The 25,591-nt window shown below is 45.2% G+C and overlaps 1 protein-coding gene and 9 non-coding genes across 12 annotated transcripts; 3 read left to right on the top strand and 7 right to left on the bottom strand.

Moving 5' to 3' along the window:
• Positions 1–151: 151 nt before the first annotated feature.
• LOC144732935 (U4 spliceosomal RNA) lies at positions 152–292 on the top strand. Its single transcript, XR_013588270.1, has one exon. It is a non-coding gene; the product is annotated as a U4 spliceosomal RNA (small nuclear RNA).
• Positions 293–1,213: 921 nt separating this feature from the next.
• LOC144732944 (U4 spliceosomal RNA) lies at positions 1,214–1,354 on the top strand. The gene has a single exon (XR_013588278.1). It is a non-coding gene; the product is annotated as a U4 spliceosomal RNA (small nuclear RNA).
• A 1,192-nt stretch (positions 1,355–2,546) lies between these two features.
• Positions 2,547–2,687, bottom strand: LOC144732938 (U4 spliceosomal RNA). The gene has a single exon (XR_013588273.1). It is a non-coding gene; the product is annotated as a U4 spliceosomal RNA (small nuclear RNA).
• A 1,232-nt stretch (positions 2,688–3,919) lies between these two features.
• LOC144732946 (U4 spliceosomal RNA) lies at positions 3,920–4,060 on the bottom strand. Its single transcript, XR_013588280.1, has one exon. It is a non-coding gene; the product is annotated as a U4 spliceosomal RNA (small nuclear RNA).
• Positions 4,061–5,082: 1,022 nt separating this feature from the next.
• LOC144732942 (U4 spliceosomal RNA) lies at positions 5,083–5,223 on the bottom strand. Its single transcript, XR_013588277.1, has one exon. It is a non-coding gene; the product is annotated as a U4 spliceosomal RNA (small nuclear RNA).
• A 1,475-nt stretch (positions 5,224–6,698) lies between these two features.
• On the bottom strand, positions 6,699–6,839 carry LOC144732945 (U4 spliceosomal RNA). The gene has a single exon (XR_013588279.1). It is a non-coding gene; the product is annotated as a U4 spliceosomal RNA (small nuclear RNA).
• Positions 6,840–7,774: 935 nt separating this feature from the next.
• On the bottom strand, positions 7,775–7,915 carry LOC144732950 (U4 spliceosomal RNA). Its single transcript, XR_013588284.1, has one exon. It is a non-coding gene; the product is annotated as a U4 spliceosomal RNA (small nuclear RNA).
• Positions 7,916–9,376: 1,461 nt separating this feature from the next.
• LOC144732951 (U4 spliceosomal RNA) lies at positions 9,377–9,517 on the bottom strand. The gene has a single exon (XR_013588285.1). It is a non-coding gene; the product is annotated as a U4 spliceosomal RNA (small nuclear RNA).
• A 1,161-nt stretch (positions 9,518–10,678) lies between these two features.
• Positions 10,679–10,819, bottom strand: LOC144732936 (U4 spliceosomal RNA). The gene has a single exon (XR_013588271.1). It is a non-coding gene; the product is annotated as a U4 spliceosomal RNA (small nuclear RNA).
• A 721-nt stretch (positions 10,820–11,540) lies between these two features.
• Positions 11,541–24,511, top strand: ATP5F1C (ATP synthase F1 subunit gamma). 3 transcript variants are annotated; one of them, XM_078614534.1, is made up of 10 exons: positions 11,656–11,781; positions 13,829–13,863; positions 14,720–14,851; positions 15,493–15,697; positions 16,372–16,515; positions 16,737–16,801; positions 18,170–18,325; positions 18,688–18,784; positions 19,766–19,795; positions 24,221–24,511. In XM_078614534.1, the coding sequence occupies exons 1-9, from the start codon at positions 11,741–11,743 to the stop codon at positions 19,770–19,772; spliced, it is 882 nt and encodes a 293-aa protein (XP_078470660.1). In that variant the 5' UTR covers positions 11,656–11,740; the 3' UTR covers positions 19,773–19,795; positions 24,221–24,511. The 3 variants fall into 3 exon arrangements, with proteins under 3 accessions (XP_078470661.1, XP_078470660.1, XP_078470662.1); XM_078614535.1 differs by lacking the exon at positions 19,766–19,795 and having other exon boundaries at positions 11,541–11,781; XM_078614536.1 differs by lacking the exons at positions 19,766–19,795; positions 24,221–24,511 and having other exon boundaries at positions 18,688–18,788.
• The last annotated feature ends 1,080 nt before the right edge of the window (positions 24,512–25,591 follow it).

Below are 25,591 nucleotides of genomic sequence, written 5' to 3' on the forward strand. Positions count from 1 at the left end.
TATTTACGAAATTATACCCATAAACAGATTTATTTATAAAATCTTAATATTTTTTTTGAATCGATTCGTTTATTTTCGCCTTTGGACTGATCCCATGGCGTTGAGGTAGGACCGCGTGACTTAAGAGGGAACGGGCCGGCCTCAACAAACCAGCTTTGCGCAGTGGCAGTATCGTAGCCAATGAGGTTTATCCGAGGCGCGATTATTGCTAATTGAAAACTTTTCCCAATACCCCGCCACGCTGACTTGAAACACAGTCGGCGTCGGCAATTTTTGCAAGCTCTTTTGGGAGCTTTGGGTTATTTAATGAAGTGTAGAATTTGCTTGAGGTTTTAAGTTAGCAGAACCTGCCGTCATTGTAATAATTTTGCATCGGACTGCCGAGCCAGAGGTCGCAGACCCAATCTCTCAAACTGCTTTGCACCCAATAAAAACACGTTCCTTCGGAGTGGGCAGGTAGGGTCTTGGTTGGACAGCGCATTCGTGCACGACAGACAGACAAATAATCCCTGGTGGGCAGTGTGGGCCGGGTAGAGTGTTTCTGCTTAAATAAAAATGCGTAATGTTTTTTTAAAATCCAATTTAAACTCAATTGTTTATTATATGTTAATGTTGACTGAAAGCTTTCGTGACTGCAGGAATTCATATTCTTTGGGGCTTTCGGTAAAGTCACGTTAGATAGAAAATGACGTTGTAGTTTTTTCTTATTTTGTTATTTTCTTTGAACCTATCTGCGTGACATCACCGAAAGACCCAAATAATATATTTTTGTTAATGTTTCGTGAGTTTTGACACAGTTCTAAGTATCTATGACGGGCGATGCCTTCTGCGCAGTATCTGATGTAATTAGACGATCCAGTTTCGCTGACCAGAGAGGCTGAGATTCTGTAGCATTACCACGACGAATCCGCCGTATGAATGACGTCACCAAACCTCCCGTCCAGCGGCACACGTGGGAAGAGGTCAGCAAAAGTCTGAGTACTCTCCAGTTAATTTCCTCATCCAATGAGTCGAGTAATCGACTATCAAAATATTAAATATGAACAAAAACTTTACGTATAAATTTACGAGATTATACCCAAAAAAACCTATTTATATATAAAATCGTAATATTTGTTTCGAAACGATTCGGTTATTTTCTACTTTGGACTGATCCCATGGCGTTGAGGTAGGGCCGCGTGACTTAAGAGGGAACGGGCGGCCTCAACAAACCAGCTTTGCGCAGTGGCAGTATCGTAGCCAATGAGGTTTATCCGAGGCGCGATTATTGCTAATTGAAAACTTTTCCCAATACCCCGCCACGCTGACTTGAAACACAGTCGGCGTCGGCAATTTTTGCAAGCTCGCTCGAGAGCTTTGGGTTGTGTAATGAAGTGTAGAATTTATTCAGACGCTGTCTTTCCGACAGCCCTGTTCTGCACCTGAAGACGGCTGCTTGCGTTGTGGCCGAAACGTCGTGAGAATTGTATTTTATTATGTTCTATTTTTATTATTTTATTATTTCCCTTCTACGTGACTTTACCGAAAGAACCAAGAAGAAGTGTAGAATTGTTTTCTGTCCCACGTGTTTGATTCCATACTTTTATTCCATGAAATCAACAGCAAAGTCATTCATGGACGGCCCCTAAGAGAAAGGGGCCTTTAGGGGCCGTCCATAAATGACGTCACGCGATTTTGGCCGATTTGACCCCCTCCCCCCCTCGTCACACGATGTCACAAAAAGTCAGACTCGACTCAAATATGACGTCACAAAGCTCTGCTCCCCCCCCCCCCCCCCCCCGAAACCATATTTCCATTCTGAAAATAAAACATGCTTCAAATCGCTTTAAACTATTGTCATTGTAGTGCGTATTTAATGTGGCGATGCACTCTGATGTTGTAGGAGAAAACACGTAATAAAAAGGAGGCGTTGGGAAAGCTGCAATTTCGCATAAAATTCACTTGAAAATGTTTAACGTCGAACTAAAACTGCAGATGTTCAGAATATTATATTGAAATTCTCTCATAATTATAATAAATTAAAAGTAATTACAACTATAAAAAAAATACTTGAAACTTTGTAGTAGAACGAAGCAAAATGGAGAGTAAAATTATAAAAATCATATTTTCATTCCACAGAATGAAAAGCCCTGGTAGAATCATTAAAATCAAAATGTTTAATAGCAATCATTTAAACATTTACAAAATGTATGCTTCTCAATTCTCCCACAGAGAAGCAAAATGCTCCTTCATGGAATAAATTAAAGGTGACCCTAAGTAAATTTAAATAATCAAATAGTTAATAATGAAAATCAAAAAAAATTGTGTTGTTATAACAATTCTATTGTTAATATATATTTAAAGTTGCGCATTTTGATGTGACGTCACATTTATCAAAACCCAATCGTCACACACTCAGAAGGAACGTGTTTGGGTGCAAAGCAGTTTGAGAAATTGGGTCGGCGACCTCTGGCTTGCCAGTGCAACATTATTACAATCTCGGCAGGTTTTGGCTGTGCTACCTTAAAACCTCAAGCAAATTCTACACTTCATTAAACAACCCAAAGCTCCCGAAAGAACTTGCAAAAATTGCCGACGCCGACTGTGTTTCAAGTCAGCGTGGCGGGGTATTGGGAAAAGTTTTCAATTAGCAATAATCGCGCCTCGGATAAACCTCATTGGCTACGATACTGCCACTGCGCAAAGCTGGTTTGTTGAGGCCGGCCCGTTCCCTCTTAAGCGACACGTCTCTACCTCAACGCCATGGGGTCATTCAAATACTAAAATAAACACATCCACTAGAAAAACATTTGATTTGCTTATATAATACAATAAGGATTTTACAAAACATATTTGAATAATTTAATGAAACCGATAGTCAATTACTCGATTAATTGGATGAGGAGATATGTTAACATTGTCTGTGCCTCTTCCCGCGTGTGCCGCTGGACGGGAGGTGATGGCTGGCGGTTGAGGACGTCATCGGTATACAACACGTGACTTCGAAGTGGTGTCCTGTGAAAGTGCAAATAAAATTAAGAGTGCGATAATTAATGCGAGGCTTTGTGATACCGTGGATTTTTATTGGTTGAAAAGCAAAATAATATTTACGTTTTAATTGTTCATAAATCGACTGTTCCTTTATACTTTTGGTTGTAAGCGGAATAACAAATGGGAGAAGTCAGTGACACTGTTTCTATTGCTGGAAAGCTAATGGTATTTTTTCCAATAATTAGAAATACCATCACCTTATTGGTTGACAACGGGCTAATCAATCTGTTGTTATCTGGCTGCTCTAAGAGGCATTCTGGTCCTACCGCGACACGCGCGCACTGCCCCCCTTCTCACAACCCCCACCACGTGTGCCAGGGGGAGGGGCGGGGCTAGACACTAATGGGCGTGGCCCAAATGAGAATGGGCGGGGCCTATAAAGGAAACGCGCGGGGGTGGAAGAAGCAGAAACAACTGGGCCTGATCATTATTGATTACGAAGGGGCAGGGTATAAGGAGAAAGGGGCATAGCTTGCGGAAATTGAACTTGGCTGTTGATTTCATGGAAAGAGAACAGCATAACTGTCGTGCTGGAGATGCAGCCATGGGCTGACTAGTTAATTGTATATAGGTAGGAACAACAATTCCACACTGCCCACCAGGGATTATTTGTCTGTCGTGCCTAGCCCCTCCCAAACATGTAAACTCCCGGATTAGTTGAAGTGCGTCACGTGACCCGCGAGCTTTCTGTCGTGCACGAATGCGCTGTCCAACCAAGTTCCTACTGCCCACTTCGAAGGAACGTGTTTGGTTGCAAAGCAGTTTGAGAAATTGGGTCTGCGACCTCTGGCTTGCCAGTCCAGTGCAACATTATTGTAACCATGGCAGGTTTTGGCTCTGCTACCTTAAAATCTCAAGCAAATTCTACACTTCATTAAGCAACCCAAAGCTCCCGAAAGCGCTTGCAAAAATTGCCGACACCGACTGTGTTTCAAGTCAGCGTGGCGGGGTATTGGGAAAAGTTTTCAATTAGCAATAATCGCGCCTCGGATAAACCTCATTGGCTACGATACTGCCACTGCGCAAAGCTGGTTTGTTGAGACTGCCCCATTCCCTCTTAAGTCACGTGGCCCTACCTCAACGCCATGGGATCAGTCCAAAGCTGAAAATATCCGAATCGATTCGAAACAAATATTACGATTTTATATCTGAATACGTTTTTTTGTGTATAATCTCGTAAATATATCAATAAAGATTTTTGCTAATATGGAATATTTTGATCGTCGATTACTCGACTCATTGGATGAGGAAATTAACTGGAGAGTACTCAGACTTTTGCCGACCTCTTCCCACGTGTGCCGCTGGACGGGAGGTTTGGTGACGTCATTCATACGGCGGATTCGTCGTGGTAATGCTACAGAGTCTAAGCCTCTCTGGTCAGCGGTACTGGATCGTCTAATTACAACAGATACTGCGCAGAAGGCATCGCCGGTCATATATACGTAGATCTGTGTCCAAACTCACGTAGCATGAACAATTAAATGATTTGGGTCTTTCGGTAAAGTCACGCAGATAGGTTCAAAGAAAATAACAAAATAAGAAAAAACTACGTTATTTTCTATCTACGTGACTTTACCGGAAGCCCCAAAAATATGAATTCCTGCAGTGACGAAAGCTTTCAGTCAACATTACCTTATAATAAACAAATGAGTTTAAATTGGATTTTTATTTAAAACATTACACATTTTTCTTTAAGCAGAAACACTCTACCCGGCCCAGACGTATAAACACACTGATGTTTTCCATAATTGAGGCTTATACAGGTAGGAACAACAGGTTCCACACTGCCCACCAGGGATTATTTGTCTGTCTGTCGTGCACGAATGCGCTGCCCAACCAAGTCCATTCCTGCCCACTCCGAAGGAACGTGTTTTTATTGGGTGCAAAGCAGTTTGAGAGTTCAATCTTAATTTTTGGAGATTTTTGAGAGATTGGGTCTGCGACCTCTGGCTGGTTAGTCCGGTGCAAAATTATTACAATAATTACAATCACGGCAAGTTCTGCTAACTTACAACCTCAAGCAAATTCTACACTTCATTAAACAACCCAAAGCTCTCGAAAGAGCTCACAAAAATTGCCGACGCCGACTGTGTTTCAAGTCAGCGTGGCGGGATATTGGGAAAAGTTTTCAATTAGCAATAATCGCACCTCGGATAAACCTCATTGGCTACGATACTGCCACTGCGCAAAGCTGGTTTGTTGAGGCCGGCCCGTTCCTTCTTAAGTCACGCGGCCATACCTCAACGCTTTGGGACCATTCAAATACTAAAATAAACACATTCACTTAAAAACCTTTGATGTTCTTATATAAAACAATAAGGATTTTACTAAATCTATTTAAACAATTTAATGAAACCGATAGTCAATTACTCGATTAATTGGATGAGGAGATATGTTAGCATTGTCCGTGCCTCTTCCCGCGTGTGCCGCTGGACGGGAGGTGATGGTTGGTGCTTGGGGACGTCATCGGTAGACAACACGTGACTTGGAAGTGGTGTCCTGTTAAAGCGCAAATAAGGTTTAAAGTGCGATAATTTACGCGAGGCTTTGTGATACCTTGGATTTTATTGTTTGAAAAGTAAAATTATTTTTCCGTTTAAATTATTCAGAAATCGGCTGTTCCATTATACTTTTGGTTGTAAGTGGAATAACAAATGCAAGAAGTCAGTGATACCTTTTTCTATAGCTTAAAATTTAATGGTAGTTTTCCAATAATTAGAAATACCGTCACCTTATTGGTTGACAACGGGATAATCAATCTGTTGTTATCTGGCTGCTCTAAGAGGCATTCTGGTCCTACTGCGACACGCGCGCACTGCCCCCCTTCTCACAACCCCCACCCCGTGTGCGAGGGGCGGGGCTAGACACCAATGGGCGGGGCCTAAATGATAATGGGCGGGGCCTAAAAAGGAAAGGCGCGGGGGTGGAAGAAGCAGAAACAACTGGGCCTGATCATTGTTTATTACGAAGGGGCAGGGTATAAGGAGAAAGGGGCATAGCTTGCTGAAATTGAACTTGGCTGTTGATTTCATGGAAAGAGAACAGCATAACTATAGTGCCGGCGATGCAGCCATGGGCTGACTAGTTAACTTTATTGGGTGCAAAGCAGTTTGAGAGATTCGGTCTGTGACCTCTGGCTTGGCAGTCCAGTGCAACATTATACAGGTAGGAACAACAGGTTCCACACTGCCCACCGTGCATATGGGGAGGGGAGGGTGGGGGTGAGAGGGGTGGGGCTGGGTGGAGAGGGGAGGGTGGGGAGGGGCTGGGTGGGGAGGGTGGGGAGGGGCTGGGTGTGGAGGGGAGGGTGGGGAGGGGCTGGGTGGGGAGGGTGGGGCTGGGTGGGGGGTGGGAGGGGTGGGGCTGGGTGGGAAGGGGCGGGGCTGGGTGGGAAGGGGCGGGGCTGGGTGAGGAGGGGCTGGTCACCCCGCGGTGCCCTTATAAAACTCAACGTTTAACCTACACACTACACTATACACGACATTATACAGGTCGGAACAACAGGTTCCACACTGTCCACCAGGGATTATTTGTCTGGCGTGCACTAATGCGCTGTCCAACCAAGTTTCTACCTGGCCTCTCCGAAAAAAGACGTGTTTATAACCATGTATTGGCTCTGCTACCTTAAAACCTCAAGCAAATTCTACACTTCATTAAATAACCCAACGCTCTCGAAAGAGCTTGCAAAATTTGCCGACGCCGACCGTGTTTCAAGTCAGCGTGGCGGGGTATTGGGAAAAGTTTTCAATTAGCAATAATCGCGCCTCGGATAAACCTCATTGGCTACGATACTGCCACTGCGCAAAGCTGGTTTGTTGAGGCCGGCCCCGTTCCCTCTTAAGTTACGCGGCCGTAACTCAACGCCATGGGAACATTCAAATACTTAAATCAACACATCCACTAAAAAAATAATTTTCATGTTGTCATATAATACAATAAAGATTTTACGAAACATATTTTAATAATTTAATGAAACCGATAGTTAATTACTCGATTAATTGGATGAGGAGATATGTTAACATTGTCCGTGCCTCTTCCCGCGTGTGCCGCTGGACGGGAGGTGATGACTGGTGCTTGGGGACGTCATCGGTATACAACACGTGACTTCGAAGTGGTGTCCTGTTAAAGTGCAAATAAAGTTAAGAGTGCGATAATTTATGCGAGGCTTTGTGATACCGGGGATATTTTTGGTTGAGAAGCTAAATAATATTTACCTTTTAATTATTCAGAAATCGGCTGTTCCCTTATACTTTTGGTTGTAAGGGGCCGTCCATAAATGACGTCACGCACCTAGGGGGGGGGGTCAGACATTCGTAACAATGTGTGACGGGCGGGGGGGCTTGAGAAATGTGACAGTCACATAAAAATGCGCAACTTTAAATAAATATAGACAACACGTTCTACTTAATTAAAGATACTTTTTGATAAATGTTTTCTCCTACAACATCAGAGTGAAGCGGCACATTAAATACGCACTAGAATGACAATAGTTTAAAGCGATTTGAAGCATGTTTTATTGGGGGGGGGGGAGGGGGCAGAGCTTTGTGACAATATTTGAGGGGGGTCTGACTTTTCGTGACGCCGTGTGACGGGGGGCGGAGGTCCAAAATCGCGTGACGTCATTTATGGACGGCCCCGAAAGAGAAAGGGGCAGAGCTTATAGATATTGAGCTTTGCTGATGATTTGATGGAAACAAACACGGGGAACAGAAAACAATTCTACACTTCATTAAACAAGCCAAAGCTCTCGAAAGAGCTTGCAAAAATTGCCGACGCCGACTGTGTTTCAAGTCAGCGTGGCGGGGTATTGGGAAAAGTTTTCAATTAGCAATAATCGCGCCTCGGATAAACCTCATTGGCTACGATACTGCCACTGCGCAAAGCTGGTTTGTTGAGGCCGGCCCGTTCCCTCTTAAGTCACGCGGTCCTACCTCAACGCCATGGGGTCATTCAAATACTAAAATAAACACATCCACTAGAAAAACATTTGATTTGCTTATGTAATACAATAAGGATTTTACTAAATATATTTGAATAATTTAATGAAACCGATAGTCAATTACTCGATTAATTGGACGAGGAGATATGTTAACATTGTCCGTGCCTCTTCTCGCGTGTGCCGCTGGACGGGAGGTGATGGTTGGTGCTTGGGGACGTCATCGGTAGACAACACGTGACTTGGAAGTGGTGTCCTGTTAAAGCGCAAATAAGGTTTAAAGTGCGATAATTTACGCGAGGCTTTGTGATACCTTGGATTTTATTGTTTGAAAAGTAAAATTATTTTTCCGTTTAAATTATTCAGAAATCGGCTGTTCCATTATACTTTTGGTTGTAAGTGGAATAACAAATGCAAGAAGTCAGTGATACCTTTTTCTATAGCTTAAAATTTAATGGTAGTTTTCCAATAATTAGAAATACCGTCACCTTATTGGTTGACAACGGGCTAATCAATCTGTTGTTATCTGGCTGCTCTAAGAGGCATTCTGGTCCTACTGCGACACGCGCGCACTGCCCCCCTTCTCACAACCCCCACCCCATGTGCCAGGGGGAGGGGCGGGGCTAGACACCAATGGGCGGGGCCTAAATGATAATGGGCGGGGCCTAAAAAGGAAAGGCGCGGGGGTGGAAGAAGCAGAAACAACTGGGCCTGATCATTGTTTATTACGAAGGGGCAGGGTACAAGGAGAAAGGGGCATAGCTTGCTGAAATTGAACTTGGCTGTTGATTTCATGGAAAGAGAACAGCATAACTATAGTGCCGGCGATGCAGCCATGGGCTGACTAGTTAACTTTATTGGGTGCAAAGCAGTTTGAGAGATTCGGTCTGTGACCTCTGGCTTGGCAGTCCAGTGCAACATTATACAGGTAGGAACAACAGGTTCCACACTGCCCACCGTGCATATGGGGAGGGGAGGGTGGGGGTGAGAGGGGTGGGGCTGGGTGGAGAGGGGAGGGTGGGGAGGGGCTGGGTGGGGAGGGTGGGGAGGGGCTGGGTGTGGAGGGGAGGGTGGGGAGGGGCTGGGTGGGGAGGGTGGGGCTGGGTGGGGGGTGGGAGGGGTGGGGCTGGGTGGGAAGGGGCGGGGCTGGGTGAGGAGGGGCTGGTCACCCCGCGGTGCCCTTATAAAACTCAACGTTTAACCTACACACTACACTATACACGACATTATACAGGTCGGAACAACAGGTTCCACACTGTCCACCAGGGATTATTTGTCTGGCGTGCACTAATGCGCTGTCCAACCAAGTTTCTACCTGGCCACTCCGAAAAAAACGTGTTTATAACCATGTATTGGCTCTGCTACCTTAAAACCTCAAGCAAATTCTACACTTCATTAAATAACCCAAAGCTCTCGAAAGAGCTTGCAAAAATTGCCGACGCCGACTGTGTTTCAAGTCAGCGTGGCGGGGTATTGGGAAAAGTTTTCAATTAGCAATAATCGCGCCTCGGATAAACCTCATTGGCTACGATACTGCCACTGCGCAAAGCTGGTTTGTTGAGGCCGGCCCCGTTCCCTCTTAAGTTACGCGGCCGTACCTCAACGCCATGGGAACATTCAAATACTTAAATCAACACATCCACTAAAAAAATAATTTTCATGTTGTCATATAATACAATAAAGATTTTACGAAACATATTTTAATAATTTAATGAAACCGATAGTTAATTACTCGATTGATTGCAGGAGGAGATATGTTAACATTGTCCGTGCCTCTTCCCGCGTGTGCCGCTGGACGGGAGGTGATGACTGGTGCTTGGGGACGTCATCGGTATACAACACGTGACTTCGAAGTGGTGTCCTGTTAAAGTGCAAATAAAGTTAAGAGTGCGATAATTTATGCGAGGCTTTGTGATACCGGGGATATTTTTGGTTGAGAAGCTAAATAATATTTACCTTTTAATTATTCAGAAATCGGCTGTTCCCTTATACTTTTGGTTGTAAGGGGCCGTCCATAAATGACGTCACGCACCTAGGGGGGGGGGGTCAGACATTCGTAACAATGTGTGACGGGCGGGGGGGCTTGAGAAATGTGACAGTCACATAAAAATGCGCAACTTTAAATAAATATAGACAACACGTTCTACTTAATTAAATCGACTTTTAATAAATGTTTTCTCCTACAGCATCAGTGATGCGGCACATTAAATACACACTACAATGACAATAGCTTAAATCGATTTGAAGCATGTTTTATTTGGGGGGGGGGGGCAGAGCTTTGTGACGTCATATTTGAGGGTGGGTCTGACTTTCTGTGACGCCGTGTGACGGGGGGGCGGAGGTCCAAAATCGCGTGACGTCATTTATGGACGGCCCCGAAGGAGAAAGGGGCAGAGCTTACAGATATTGAAATTATTGGTTCTTTCGGTAAAGTCACGTGGAAGGGAAATAATAAAATAATAATAAAAACATAATAAAATAATTCTCACGACGTTTCGGCCACAACTCAAACAGTCGTCGTCGTGAGAATCATTTTATTATGTTTTATTTTATTATTTCCCTTTTACGTGACTACCGAACGAACCAAGAAGATGAATCCCTGCGTTCACGAAAGCTTTAAATCGAAATTTGCTGTTGATTTCATGGAATAAAAGTATGGAATCATATACGTGGGACAGAATACAATTCTACACTTCATTACACAACCCAAAACTCCCGAAAGAGCTTGCAAAAATTGCCGACGCCGACTGTGTTTCAAGTCAGCGTGGCGGGGTATTGGGAAAAGTTTTCAATTAGCAATAATCGCGCCTCGGATAAACCTCATTGGCTACGATACTGCCACTGCGCAAAGCTGGTTTGTTGAGGCCGGCCCCGTTCCCTCTTAAGTCACGCGGCCCTACCTCAACGCCATGGGATCATGCAAGTACTAAAACAAACACATCCACAAAAAAAAATTAATTTGCTTATATATCACGAAAAGATGTTACTATATGCCTCAATATTTGAAGGAACGTCAGTTACTCGACTATTTGGATGATGAGAAATGTTTACATTTGGGGTATTTCTTCCGGCGTGTGCCGCTGGACGGGAGGTGATGGCTGGGGCTTGCTGACGTCATCGGTATACAACACGTGACTTCGAAGTGGTGTCCGCCTATATATTTTTAAGTGGTCCACGCATACGGAAACTCTTTTTTAAACCAATTGTAGCGTGTAGTGTGAGAGTTTGACGGTATATATATCGCGTATGTATTATATCCTGTTAAATCGCAAATAATATTAGACCATTGCTCTTGTCTCATAAATTACCCCTTTCTCAATCAATGAAATAAGCCTATTTCCCCCTGGCAAATGAACACTCGCAATCTATCGCATAAATTATCCCGCTCTCAACCAATGAAATAAGCCCATTGCCTTTGGCTCATAAATTATGCCGCTCTCAACCAATGAAATATTGCCATTGCCTTTGGCTCATAAATTATGCCGCTCTCAACCAATGAAATAAGCCCATTGCCTTTGACTCATAAATTATGCCGCTCTCAACCAATGAAATATTGCCATTGCCTATGTTTCATAAATTATGCCGCTCTCAACCAATGAAATAAGCCCATTTCCCCCTGGCAGAGGATCGCGTGCAATCTGTCGCATAAATTAAATTATGAGGCGCTCTCCGCCAATCAGACGCGGGCTTCTCTCAGGCGTCAGTGAGGGGGGGAGGGGCTGAGGGTGTTCTTGGTCCTCGGCTCGTGAGTTGACCTTCATTGCTTGGGCAAAGATGTTCTCCCGCGTCTCGCTGCACGTCTTCCAGCCGCAATGGTGAGAGTCCCCGGCGGTGTTTAGATCGGCGTCGCGCGCCGGGCGAAGAGCGAGCTTCGGCTCCTCGTTCGTGGGGGTTTTTTTGGTTGTTTTTAAAGTTGCGGAGCGCTTTGCCACCGGTTTAAGCACTAAAGCCTTCGCGGGTAGGCCGCGAGCCGCCGTTCAGATTTGGTAGACGCGATGGGCGGAAGCTCGCAGCGGGTTGGTGCGTTTGGCACACGTGATGCTCATTGGACCAATAGCAAGCGAGGCACGAGTCAGAGGTTGCTTAAGCGTGGTTGGAAATGTAAAGAGCGCTTCGGGACACGTTTAGCGATTTGTACTAATTAGGGGAACGTTTAATCCGTATTAAAATTTAAACAATCGAACTACGGCTACATCGTTGTCCGGCAGCAGCACTTGTTTGCAATTGTCACACTTTGCGTGCGGTTGGGTTGATTCAAGCGTTGAGGTTACATTGACTTTGCCCTCACGTCAAGGGGACTTGAGCTTAGTGGTGATAAGGCACTCAACTTGCCGGGATCTACAAACTATAGCGAACCATTCTCAATCCACTGCTGGATGAAGACGCGCCCCCTCCCCCCTCGTCGTGTCAGTCATGGGGTCGTTCGAACATACTTCACCGCGCTGGTCAGTGCGGGTAAGTCAAGGTGGGGAGGGGTGGGTCGGAGATCTGGGCCCCGGGGAGATGTCACACGCCACTCGATGTTAGTTGGCCGGGGAATCTGAAGTCGGGTGGCTGACACAGATTAATGACCCCCGGTGATTATTCAGTTGCCATTGTCTCAGTGGAGGGGACGTGATCGGAAACCGAAATAATAAGATGAGACATAATAATAGGGGTTATCCCCTTTTTTCTGGCAACAAAACTGAAACCTTTTAACAAAGATTCATGTTACTGCATTAACCACAATACTTGCCGTCAAAATGCAAAAAAAAACTCCAAATGATAATACATGCATTGTCCTTGAAACTGATTAGTCCACACCAGAGACAGCTTTCTTTTGAGCCTCGACCCAATTGGTGTTCGACCAGAGGACGCCAAAAGGCGCACAGCTCAAAGACAATTCACTATCAAAGTAACGAGGGCTCGGGGTGAGCATCTACATCATTATACCTCCTTTGCCAGTACCAAAATATCATAATAATACAAAAGGGAAAAACCCTATTATTATATTTTGGTACTGGCAAAGGAGGTATAATAATACTATTAAAAAAGGGGAAAAACCCTATTATTATATTTTGATACTGGCAAATGAGGTCTAATGATGAAGATGAGACATGTTTTTGTTCGAATTCGGTCAAACACACAACAACACCCAACAACAACAAAAACCCCCCCGCAATATTTCAAGAGCCCGCAATGCATTGTGCGGAGAATACGAGACGGCGGTGTGCTCCTTAATTAAAATCACGATCACGAAGCCCGCAGTCTTTGAAGAGCCGCATGCGGCTCATGAGTCGTAAGTTGCCGACCCCTGCGGGCTGTCGGATATTGAGCAATGTCAGGCGTCTGTTCGTGTGTCCTTCAGTGGTGGGGAGCGGTAGTGTAGCGCTTAGCGCTGAGCTGCGCTAAGAACCCGGCCACCCGGGTTTCGATTCCCGCTCACGGCCAACACCGGTGACGATTAATGATCTGAACCGGTACTGGGCCTCCCCTAGGTCGACTCGGCCCCAAGTGAGTACCCGGTGCAGTGTGTAAACATCGCCGCTACAGTCTGTTAAGGCTACACGGGGGATCTTTGTGTCCTTCAGGGGGTTATTGGTAATGCAATCTGGGGTTGGGGTGTTCATAGTTACTTTGATCAGGAATTTTGCTCGATTCAAATCCAGGCTCAAGACGTCAATATTTTCCACTGCCCATCTTTCCGAAAAAAAAAATGCCCGCCGTCTCTGCCTAGCGTCTTGAAACGTGGTCGCATCTAGACACTTTACAGTAATGGCATTGTCCAATGCAGTGCAATACGATTGCAAATTACGTGCGGTGTCTGCATAAAACGAATGAGCCGTGCGAGTAAAGATGCGTGCTTGTGTGCGCTCGTTGCAGTGGCCAAGTCAGGAGCATGGCTACCCTGAAGGACAGTAAGTACAGCTTTGCACGTCATACATTGACTTTGTCGTCGTCATTGGCCTCAGCAGCAGCCCTGTTCCAGCCACTGTTGGATGAGGAATTCCCCATGCCATTTGTCACTGTTACCATCGGCCATGGTTCGGCCACTGCTGGATGAAGGTCTTCCCACGCTATGTTATTATCATCGGTCATGCTCTGTCCGCTGTTGGATGAGGAATTCCCCATGCCATTTGTCACTGTTACCATCGGCCATGGTTCGGCCACTGCTGGATAAAGGTCTTCCCACGCTATGTTATTATCATCAGTCATGCTCTAGCCGCTGATGGATGAAAGTCACCGCACGACGGTGTGGCAGAGAGAAAAGACACACACACCGGTGTGCCGAAGTGGTAACTCATTGACACGTTTGTTCACGTGGCAGCCTTTATTATAATTGGCTGTGTTGGCTTTCTGACACGATTGCATTCATGCGATCTGACCAAAAAAAAAAATAATGTTCGTGAAAGCCCACGCGTTAAATTCTGGTCCCTTGGTCACACGTGGTTAAGCAAAATAAACTGACGTTAACCGAACGTAAATTATTTCTGCATTTGTGGCCATTTATAGTTAAAACATTTTGCATACATGTAAAATATACTTTAAGAAAAGAAATGGCTTTGAAACCAAGTAGCGCATTAAGATGGAGTCAATATCGAGATGAACATCATGCAATTTCAATTATATTGTTCCACACGTGGGTTGCGCTTTTGTAAAACAAATGTATGAAGCTCATGAACGGTTGCCATGCTAGTAGTGAAAGAAGAGAGATAAGGAGACGACTGATTGCATGTGCGTTGTTACTCATGCACCCCCCACCTTGTTACCCAGTCTCCCTTCGCCTGAAGTCCATCAAGAACATACAGAAGATCACCAAGTCCATGAAGATGGTGTCTGCCGCAAAGTATGCTCGTGCAGAGCGGGAACTTAAGCCGGCACGTGCGTACGGCCAGGGTGCCCTTGGTGAGTGAGTAGCAGAATCACACACCCACACACAAACACGTACGTATGTACAGTGAACCCTCCGTTAATGGACAAATGATGTACTTTGAGCACTAAATCCACACCCGACAGCACCCAAACTATTGATAATTTAGTAATGATCATTATAAAATATTGTAATGCTTTTCATAGTAGAAAAATCAAACCGTAATAATACCTCTACATTAATAATACAGTACAGTATTGTAACACCATACCAACCTGTTCTGTTGAAACTCTCCAAGCGTCAAGCAATAACTGTTCACCTTTGTCGTGTTGTTACATCTACGATACTGTACTGTAAAATATTTTTAAAGACCAAAGTACTGTAAATGTATTGTACAACTAATTTTCCAACTTTTATTCGTCCGATTTTGACCTATTTAAAAATAAAAACACGTAGTGTAATAAATACTGTACACATTAAGGGGAAGAAGCGAATATTGACCGGACTGATTTCCCCATTACCGGAGTTAGTTCGTTGTTTGGGGCACCCGTCATAAAGGACGTCAACGCAGGCGCTAAGTGGTTACGTTCACGCGTCCCGGGTGATGGAAGAGACTCGCTTCCGCGCGTTTCTGCACCGGCTGAATTTGTTTGATGCCGTTGCGCGACTTGCACAGCCCTGTACGAGAAGGCGGATATCAAAGCGCCGGAGGAGAAGCCCAAGCATGTGATCGTGGCCATGTCGTCGGACCGTGGCCTCTGTGGGGCCATCCACTCCAACATCTCCAAGGCCATCAAGCTCCAGATCGGTGACCTCACCTCCAAGGGCAAAGACGTCATGGTGGTGTCGATTGGCGACAAAGTGCGCGGCATCCTGCAGAGGTGTTTTATTTGGCTTATTTTTGCGGCGAATGCGGCGTTTGTCATCGTTTTTCTGCAAAGTTGACGCATTTTGTGAACGAGTAGCAGCATAGTTTACAAATACGCGTTTAATTTTTTCCACGGGTCAATTAAGATGCTTTTGGTTTTCTTGGCATTTTCATAATATTTGCTCGGTTATATTCTAGTTATGCTACTGGTGTCATGTCATAAGACAAAGACATTTATATTTAAGTGTGTCACAACAACTCTGCAGATGTGTGTATATCAACATCTGTAGGTGTGTAGGTGTTAGTGATGATGTTAGGATTTAAAATCTTGGGATTTTTTTTTTAGGACTTATTTTTGTGGGATTTTTTGGGTCATGAGCATGATGTAATAATTGAAAGCGCAAACACACCACTGGCATCGCCCAAATGCCAAGCGACAGCCACGTTTGGCGGAAGCGATGTAATAAGAGTGACGTGTCCAGTGACGTCATACTTTCCGTGTCCTTCGTAAAAAAATCCGTTCAGATAAACTTTTGTCTAGGGCTAATTTTCTATTATATTCCGATTGATGAGCCGATACTCATGAACACACATCTAGTATGCGCGTGTGTATAAACATCCTCGGTATTTCTTTGGACGAGTATCGACACCTGTACGCCCGCGTGTACGTGTCCATTGTCCGTGCAGGACCCACGGCAAGCACCTGTACATGACTTTCCGCGAGGTGGGAAAGAAGCCGCCCTCTTTCGCCGACGCCAGCTTCATCGCCAAGGAGCTGCTCGACTGCGGCTTCGAGTTCGACCAGGGGACCCTGTTCTTCAACCGCTTCCGGTGAGTGCCGGAAGGGGAGATAACATCGAGCGTAGATACACCGCAATCTGCGTTGCACGAATTCCATTCTTCTCAACATCCCCCCCCCCCTCCCCCGAGTGTGAAACTTCTTCGCTTCGGGGGTAACACTGGGGTCTTTCTGCCGTGTGGCAGCTCGAACGCTTGCGTCCGCTTGTACGCTGTGCGTAATTTTGCGCTGTGTTTGCTTACTTCTTTTTTAGGTCAGTGGTGTCGTACAAGACCGAGAATAAGCCCATCTATTCTCTGGAGACCATTTCCAACTCTGGTAAGAGGTCAGGAGGTTAATAGGATCGATGCTGGTGGTGGTGGTGGAATTTGTGAGCATTTGTGACAGAGCCGGGCTCTCCCAACGATTAGAGGAGTCGATTCTTCTACCGATGATCGTTTCAATTACTCGACCGATCCGCATGAAAAGAGTCGCAGATACGAAATTTTCACCTTTTCTCAACCTGTGTGCCGCTGGACGGGAGGTGATGGGCCGGGCTTCATTTCGGTCGCGTCACGCGGGGGGGGGGGGGATTTTCCCGCCTCCGAGAGGCAGGTTGTGGGTGCGGGCCACCGTTTTCCAAGGTGGCCTGGTGATTGAAGACAAAGATGGAAGGATATCAATTTGTCGTTGATGAATCGACTTAATCAACTCATCGCACGACCTCTAATTGGGACGCATGCCAGCGCGGTAGTCTTAGTGTGACTTTACTGGATAAATACAGGGTATCATTATACACAGTGTAACAAAACAATATATATATTTTTTTTGTTCCTGGGTTGTTAGTGTTATTTCCTAATTGCTCATGCCTCAAAAGTACAGGAAATGAATTTTGCTATTGTGACCAGGACAGTGCTATTTTGAAATTTGCCTATTTTCAATGAGAAAACGTGGTGTGCGTTTGTGTCACGTAAAGTTCTGATCACAAAAGCAAAGTTTGTGGGAAATAATAGCCATTTTCTATTTTTTTGAGGCATGACAATTAGAAAATAACACTTACTACCCAGGAACAAAAATCGTGCTACATAGTGAATTATCAGCTGCGTACTAAGCGGCTGGCTCATCTGTATTTATATTTATACGTTTGTCCAGCAAGACTCTCGTAAAGATGATGCAATTTGAAGAAAACTTTAGGTAAAGTTTGTGTAGCTATTGGGGACTCGCCCCTAGGAAAAAACAACTCTGAAATCGATTTAAAGGGGTTAGTGTCCAAAACTTGTCGCAAAAAAAACAACCCAAAAAAGATTTCTCCTTGATGCCATTATCACACTTCGCGATGCCACACGTCAAGCGTCACGTGATGCCACCGCCTTGCGCAGCTTGAAACATAACATCGTTATCGCTAATTCTGCGATTTCATATAAATGCTGATGTAAATACAGAGCAACAACTACAATTTCACATTCGGGTGGTCGAGCACAAATAACCGCGGCAGGAGTCGTGGAGTGTATCATCGCCGTGATGTCTCCTTCGTATCTGTGGATCGGGCATCGTGACATTATATGTTAAACACTGCCGAGGGCAAGCGCGCGTTGAAAAGGCCTTCCGTGATCCATGCGTTTGCGTTTATCTTTCTTCCCCGTTTTAAATCGTTTCTCCGCCGTTCCTTCGCCCGCTGACCGCCAAAACGACGCTGTCGCACCGCAGAGAGCATGACCATCTACGATGACATCGACGCGGACGTGTTGCGCAACTACCAGGAGTTTGCGCTCGTAAACCTTGTCTACTACACCATGAAGGAGTCGGCCTGCAGCGAGCAGAGCTCCCGCATGTCCGCCATGGACAGCGCCAGCAACAACGCCTGTGAGTAGTGTCCCCTTCGCGTTTCCGTGTCCTCCTCCTGCGTCTCCTTGACCCCACCACACGTCTTCGTGTTCCAACCACACGTCTCTGTGTGTGTGTCCCCCGGCGTTGTGGTGGGTAAATCGTGGCTTTGGTTTAACTGCGGTTGTGGTATAACAGCGGTTGTGGTATAACCAGCAGTTTTGGTTTAACTGCGGTTGTGGTATAACCACGGTTGTGGATTAAGCGCAGTTGTAGAGTAACCGGGGGTTGTGATTTCACCGTGGCTCTTTAACCGTGGTTGTGATACAACCGGCAGTTGTGGTGCAACCGCGTCTGTGGGTTAACCGCGGTCGTGGTTGTTTCCTGTCGCCCGTCCACAGCGGAGATGATCGACAAGCTGACTCTGACGTTCAACCGCACGCGCCAGGCTGTCATCACTAAGGAGCTCATCGAGATCATCTCTGGCGCTGCCGCCCTGTAAGCCACACCCAGCGGCATTGGCTTGTCTTGCCGGTCTCTGTCTTGTTTGTTTGCGTGGGGAGTAGCAGCCCGGCCCATATACGCTGTGCGCATTGGGCATTGTACCTCTCATTGTTGGACTTTTCTCAGTGATAATTGTCACTTATATTTGTCCGTCTCTTTTGAGCTTACTAATTTGTAATGGGTCCCATTTCACGTTGTGTTTCTCACCTGTACTTTTGTGTTTTCTTACGTGTCATTTATGTAATTCGTTTCCTTTGTACTGTCTTCCCTGTGTGCGCTCTGCAATGTGCGTTTCTCATTCGTACTTTCCAAACCCCTGTCATGTCGACCGTTTGCGTACCGACTCGTCTAATTATCTGTCTCGCTTGCAATGTCTTGTGTGTTCTGCCTGCCTTGTTTGTGTGTTTGCGTGTCCCGTGAATTCTGTTTCCAATTGTACCGCCCGTCCTTCGTGTGCCCCCGTGAGTGTCGAGTTATCAGTACGATCCATCTCGTTTGTACTCTCTCATTTGTAATGCCTCGTTTGTATTGGCCCATCTCTTGGACAATAATTTTCATCGGAATCCTCGTGAATATCCAAACACGTCTACGTACGCGTCTCAAATTCTTGTTTGTTAACTCGATTTAACACGCTTTTGACAGCATGGCATGGGTTTTCCCCCTCCGAGTGCTCCGTGTTTTCTCCCACACATATAAACACTAAGTAATTGGCTGAAAACATGTTGACATAGAGAGGGCAACAGATCTTGGCCAATTTTCGGTAGCACCGATTCATCGCCTGGCTGCTGCCGCCGCCGCATTCCTCGGCTATTGCGAGAAATGGAATTTGAATGAACGGCGACGCTGCACACACAACTCAAGAACTGTTACAGTACGTTGCATATCTCGTGTTTTCTCATATCTGAATCAATGCATGTCTCTTATGAATGCCTCTTGCATGCGTAACACGTGGCTTTTTTCTTCCAATCTAATCAGCACATAGAAGTTGAGAGGCCATCGATAAAGGTGCCTTTTACGTTTGATGTCGCACTGTCAGTTTTTACCAAACCCTCAGAGCGATAGGCGGCGCGCTGCAGAAAAGCGTCGCATGAAACACCGGTCATTTAACCCTTTACCGTTCGGATGATGTCTGCAAGTTGCGGGGGGGGGGGTGGATGTCACGTCCACCACTGAATCTCGGAAACGTGCAAGCGGCTCTGGGTTAATCTTACTTAGGCGTAGTAGCGCCGTGGTTTTGAAAGGCATTGTGCTCACCACAGAACCGTAGCGACGCGAACGCTGCAGTCTCTACGATGGCTGACGCCAAAACTGTGCCACACGCCCTCTCGCATGGTCTAGTGGGAGCCTCGGCACCGATAAAGTTACTTTTGATTTTCGATCGAAACGGAACCCGAATAAATTTTTTTAATATCATCACGCACGTCATCGGAATGGGGAGAAAGGGTTAAGACGGTGTGGAAAATTGGGTTGGATCGCGTAAGTATAAATGTGTCGTATTCTGACAAATCGCCCGATGATGCTGGATGTAATTACCAGCGAAACGTCGTACTACTCAAATTGTAAACGTTGTGGATTTACTCTCCAACACACCGGTGGGCTGAAGTAGTAACTAATTGCCACGTTTTGTTTACGTGACAACCTTACTGGCTGTGTCGCATAGTGGAGGGTTACGAAATTTATACGTACGCGATCTAACCCAAACTTCTGATAAAATGTATGTCGGCCAACATCTCAATATGTACGTGAGCGGATTCGTACGGATTTGCGTATTAACTCAACCACACTTATACTCCTTGGTTCTTTCGATAAAGTCAGGTAGGTATAAATTAAAATAAATCGCGACGTTTCGATCGCAACACAAGCAAGCGGTCGTCCTCAGGCAGATAAAAAAATATAATCCAGCAGTTCCACTTGTGTTTTACGATCGAAACGTCGTGATCAATTGTATTTTCTACCTCCGTGACTTTACCGAAAGAACCAAAGAGTATGGATTCCTGCAGTCACGAAAGCTTCAAATCTAGATTTAACCGCGCTGGTTTTAAATTCTAATTTCCTTGCTCGTTCATTGGCTGCTGTCCATTCGTCCGAGCGTCAGGGACTCCGTTTACCCGCGTGGCCGCAAACGTGTCGGCAGGGACTCCCCGGTTACTTTAATGAGCAACAAATAAAAACAGACGACCGAGGTCTATGTCTTCACCCTCCCCGCCCCCCCCAAACTACAAGTTTAAAAGATAATTTAATTGCAAGGTTATCCATTCACACTGCCGGTGTACGCGCACGCTTGTGTGTCTGTTTGGGGTGGCGCATGGGGAGGGGTAGTTTAGCGGTTAGCGCGCTGCACTACGAACCTGGCGACCCGGGTTCGATTCCCGCTCATGGCAAACACCAGTGACGCTTATTTGAACCGGTCCTGGGCCTCCCCTAGGTCGACTCAGCCTCAAATGAGTACCTGGTGCGGTGTGTAAACATCGCCGCTAGGGAGACAAAGGCGGTCGGGCGTGGTGCTGGCCACCCACCCCCTCGTGTACCGCTCTGGCCTTCATAGGTGCTCGCTAACAGCACTTGCCCCTACAGTCTGTTAAGGCTATACGGGGGATCTTTGTCTTTTTGGGGTGGCGCAGTGGTTAGTGCGCTGGGCTCCGAACCCGTCGCCGCGAGTTCGATTCCTGCTCACGGCCAACACCAGTGACGATTATCTCAATCGGTCATGGGCCTCCCCTAGGCCGACTCTGCCTGAAATGAGTACCTGGGGCAGTGTATAAACAATCGCTACTCCGGGAGAAAGGCGGCCTGGCGTGGTGGTGGTGGTGGTGGTGGTGGCGGCCACCCCCCACCCCCTCGTGTGCCGTGCCGGCCTTCATATGTGCTCGCTAACAGCACACGCCCACTAGTCTGTTCAGGCTACACGGGGGATCTTTGTCTTTGTTTTGGACGAAATTTTCAATATTTTTAAGGGATTTTTTTTGCCGGTTTCAAAATGATGAAAAAGAAGAATAGGCTATAATACAAATATTAAAATTGTAATAGTCAAAACATTTATTTGCGTGCATTACCACAAGCGTGTGAGGTCAATGCAGGCTTGATACCTTGTAATTGGTGTCGATTTGGTGTTTTAATATCTTAACGCTGCTATAGTTTGGCGGAAATGGCAAACCCTGTTCTTTTTTTTTTCATAATTAAAAATATCGTACATTCCTTGGCAGTCTGTCTCGTAGTGAGTTCAAACGTTTTAAGTAATTAACTGCGTGCTTTGGATATATATGCATAGTTATGTAGTTCGGAATGAAGTTGCCTTGTTTGTAGTTATTTAGTTTGTTATTTTAATAATGTATTCTTGCACCCAAACAATCGCAGACATTTCACAATCACTGCTTTTTGTCTCTAGTTTGTTGTCCTTCCTTCCGCACCTCCGATTAGCACGGTTGGATACGTACGGTGCGAAAGAAATTCAGCATACAGTCGTACCTCGGTATACGACTGCTTTGAAATACGTCGAATTTGGTATACGTCGTGTTTTGACGAGAGAAAAAATGTCTTGGGATACGACGTCTTGCTTGGGATACGGCCGCTTGCTAGAATTTGTATGGGTCGGGATGAGTCACTGCGTACCCGCGTAGACCCCACTCACGACTGAGACAAAGCGCCGCTCCTCAGTCAGCCTGTACGGTAGATCTCGTTCAGTGCACAACCCTTGCTAGAACTCTCTGTGAATTTTCAGAGAGTTCCGGAAAGAGCATTTTAATATTGTGCACTGTGTAACTCTGATACACAAAGCCTGGCAGGAAGTTTCCTATAAGACCATGAGGGTCAAGCGATGTTAAATTTTATTTTTATTTATTTTTATTTTTTTATGCATTTATTTTAATTTATGTATGCATTTTAGTAATAAGTAGTGTCTAAATTAGTTTATACAACCCCATTAATGTATAATATGCCATATAAAATATAATTTCTTATACTCTGGAACGGATTATTTCCTTTCCATTTATTTTTTGTGGGAATAAAAATTTACCCGTAAAAACAACGTTTTTCACTATAAATCCTTTATATGCGTGGCATCGGTTTTATTTTATTATTCATTTCTGTTTTTCTTGAGTAAGAGTTTCATTTTTATCACATTGGTATTTTAAATAAAATATGAAAACATTTTTTTCCTAAAAAGTGGAAAATTTTGGAAAAAAATTTTCACGAAAATAAATTGTCACGCACAATGAGTCTGTGTGCAAAATGTCAGCTCGATTTGATCACGGGAAGTGGGTTAAAAAACGACCGAAAGATTTGCATGGTCGTAAGCGCGCAAGCAAGCAAGCAAGTGAACTTTATATAAAGGATTTAAAAATTAGTTTGGTCTACGTCATGTTCGGTACAAGTCCTACCTTCTGGAACGAATTAACGACGTATACCGAGATTCCACTGTACAATCTTAATTTGGAGCTTTCGTGACTGCAGGAATTACTCTTTGGTTCTTTCGGTAAAGTCACATATAAAGATAAAATAATAAATTAAATACTAGCATACGACGTTTCGATTGCAAAACAAGCAATCATCATCGGGTATAAATGAAATAGAAACACAAATCTAGTTTCTGACTCTCTGTTGTATTGCATTCCATTTCTCAGTATACTAGATTTGTGTTTCTATTTCATTTATACCTGATAATGATTGCTTGTGTTGCAATAGAAACGTCGTATGCTAGTATTTAATTTATTATTTTATCTTTATACGTGACTTTACCACTGTACACACGTACACAATCGCCAACATCCCAACTGACCAGCCTTATCGTGAGACTGTCTTTGATGAATCGTAGACTCATTTATCAGAATAATTGGATATCCTTTATGGCTAAAATCACCCCACCCCCCAGTTGCATCAGATCCCAGAAGCTAAGCAGGGTTCTTGGCCTGTATAACGCCGTGTGTGGGCTACCACCGTGCATCAACCTGGGCCCACGCGGGGTGCGGGTCAGAATCCGAATCTTGATTTGGACTGTAAGAATCTAATCAGCTGTGAAGTTCTTGTTTCTCCACAATAGTCCAGTGGGGGCGCGTTGGACAATTACAACAACAGCAAACAATACGAAGAACAAGAGGAGTGCACAGTATGGGAAAGCTAAGGAAGCGTATAAATATAGATGAAAATAAACTTTAAACGTGCACATCGTCAGCTCGTGGAACTTGTGGCCCACATTGGGGCAGTGTAGCAGAATCCCTTTGCACCGTACCTCTATGTTCCCGCGTCTTCGCTTCCTGCCCTCGTTAACATGCTCCGATCCGCACCGGTGAAGTATGGTCAAACAATGGCACAAATAGCCAATCTCAATGACGAGAAAAAAAGTCTGTTAAAAGTTAAATTTATCGTAATTGAGTGATCGTCCCAGCTGTGGGGTTGGTGCCTTGATACGGCTCTGTTCCGTGCGTGTGCTTGCAGATAACACACCTCCCCCCGCCGCCGGATGGCGCCTGGAGAAGTTGGAATCGCTGCATCCTGGGTGTCGTGCAGAGCCTGCGGAGGAACCATCGTGTTGTTGTTGTCGACTTACTTTTGCACACACCCACAACAACAACCACCACCGTATTGATTGTTGACTTACGTGGCCAACACCCATGCAATAGCGGTGTGTGTCCTGATAATAAACACATTGGCAGCACTAGAGCGTATCGTTGGGTCTAACGTGTGGTTCTGTACTGCAACAAATAAAAACCTATTGCCCTCATGAAATGTTCACCTTTTGGATGGTATGGCTTTAATACAATTCTGTTGTGTTCACACACACTTATGTGTTTTCACTTTTCCCCCAAAGCTTAATACCACTTTGTGTGCCGTGCCGGCCATAATAGGTGCTGCTACTAGCAGCACTTGCCCCAACAGCCTGTTAGAGGCTAAACGGGGAACATTTGTCTTTGTAATAATAATGTTCAACTTGTAATGCTGTGCCACCACCAATGCACAATTTGTCCAGCCCAAGCCGACAATGCCTGTGACATTGGCAGGCAATCTATCCCAGGTTTCAACCAGCATCGCGTCTCATCTGACAAGGCCGGGTGCATACAGTGTGACTTGGGTGCAGACGGCGAGGGAAGCGTCTTCAAGATGCCATCGTGGCCAGAGCAACTCTTGATGGCACATACTCTTAGGTTTTTTTCTGTAAAGTCACGTAGGTAAAAAATAAAATTAAGAAAAGAAATAAAATAAGTGATTTATTATTTTATTTCTATTTTATTAATTTTATTTTTTACCTACGTGACTTTACCGAAAAAACCTAAAGAGTATGAATCCTTGCAGTCACGAAAGCTTCAAATCTTGATGGCACTTTACACGAGTCTGGTTTTCTACGTGAATTTGTTCCCCCTGTGCAAGTCTGCAAATCAATCGTGACCACGCTGAAGTCCATCCACTCGCTGCACTTGAGAGACCCATTCCTGTCACGGTTTGTGCGACCGAGAATCTGATTGAACCCAGGGTTGTGGCAATGCCAAACCTCTGGCTTGCCCGGAAAGGAAATATTTCTGTAAAACTCCGATGGACGCACAACTTGTTTTAATGCTAAAATCGGACAGTCTCTTGGATTTTAAAGCCCTTCGAAAAGAAAGATGCACCGTAAACTGTTTCCCGGTGTCAACGTTACACAGACCTGCACACACCCACAACAACAGCCGCTGCTGTTCACGGCGCCTGTGCCAGGCCAAGTGCACTCTTGAGACCACGTGAAGTTTCAAAGGCTCGCTGACAGGAGGTCGCCGGATTGATCCAGGGAACCGTGGGATGATTTTGAGATTACTGGCAGATGCACCAGCTGTG

The sequence above is a fragment of the Lampetra planeri genome, chromosome 44 (genome assembly GCF_965212315.1).
Source record: "Lampetra planeri chromosome 44, kcLamPlan1.2.h2, whole genome shotgun sequence".
NCBI lineage: Eukaryota > Metazoa > Chordata > Hyperoartia > Petromyzontiformes > Petromyzontidae > Lampetra > Lampetra planeri.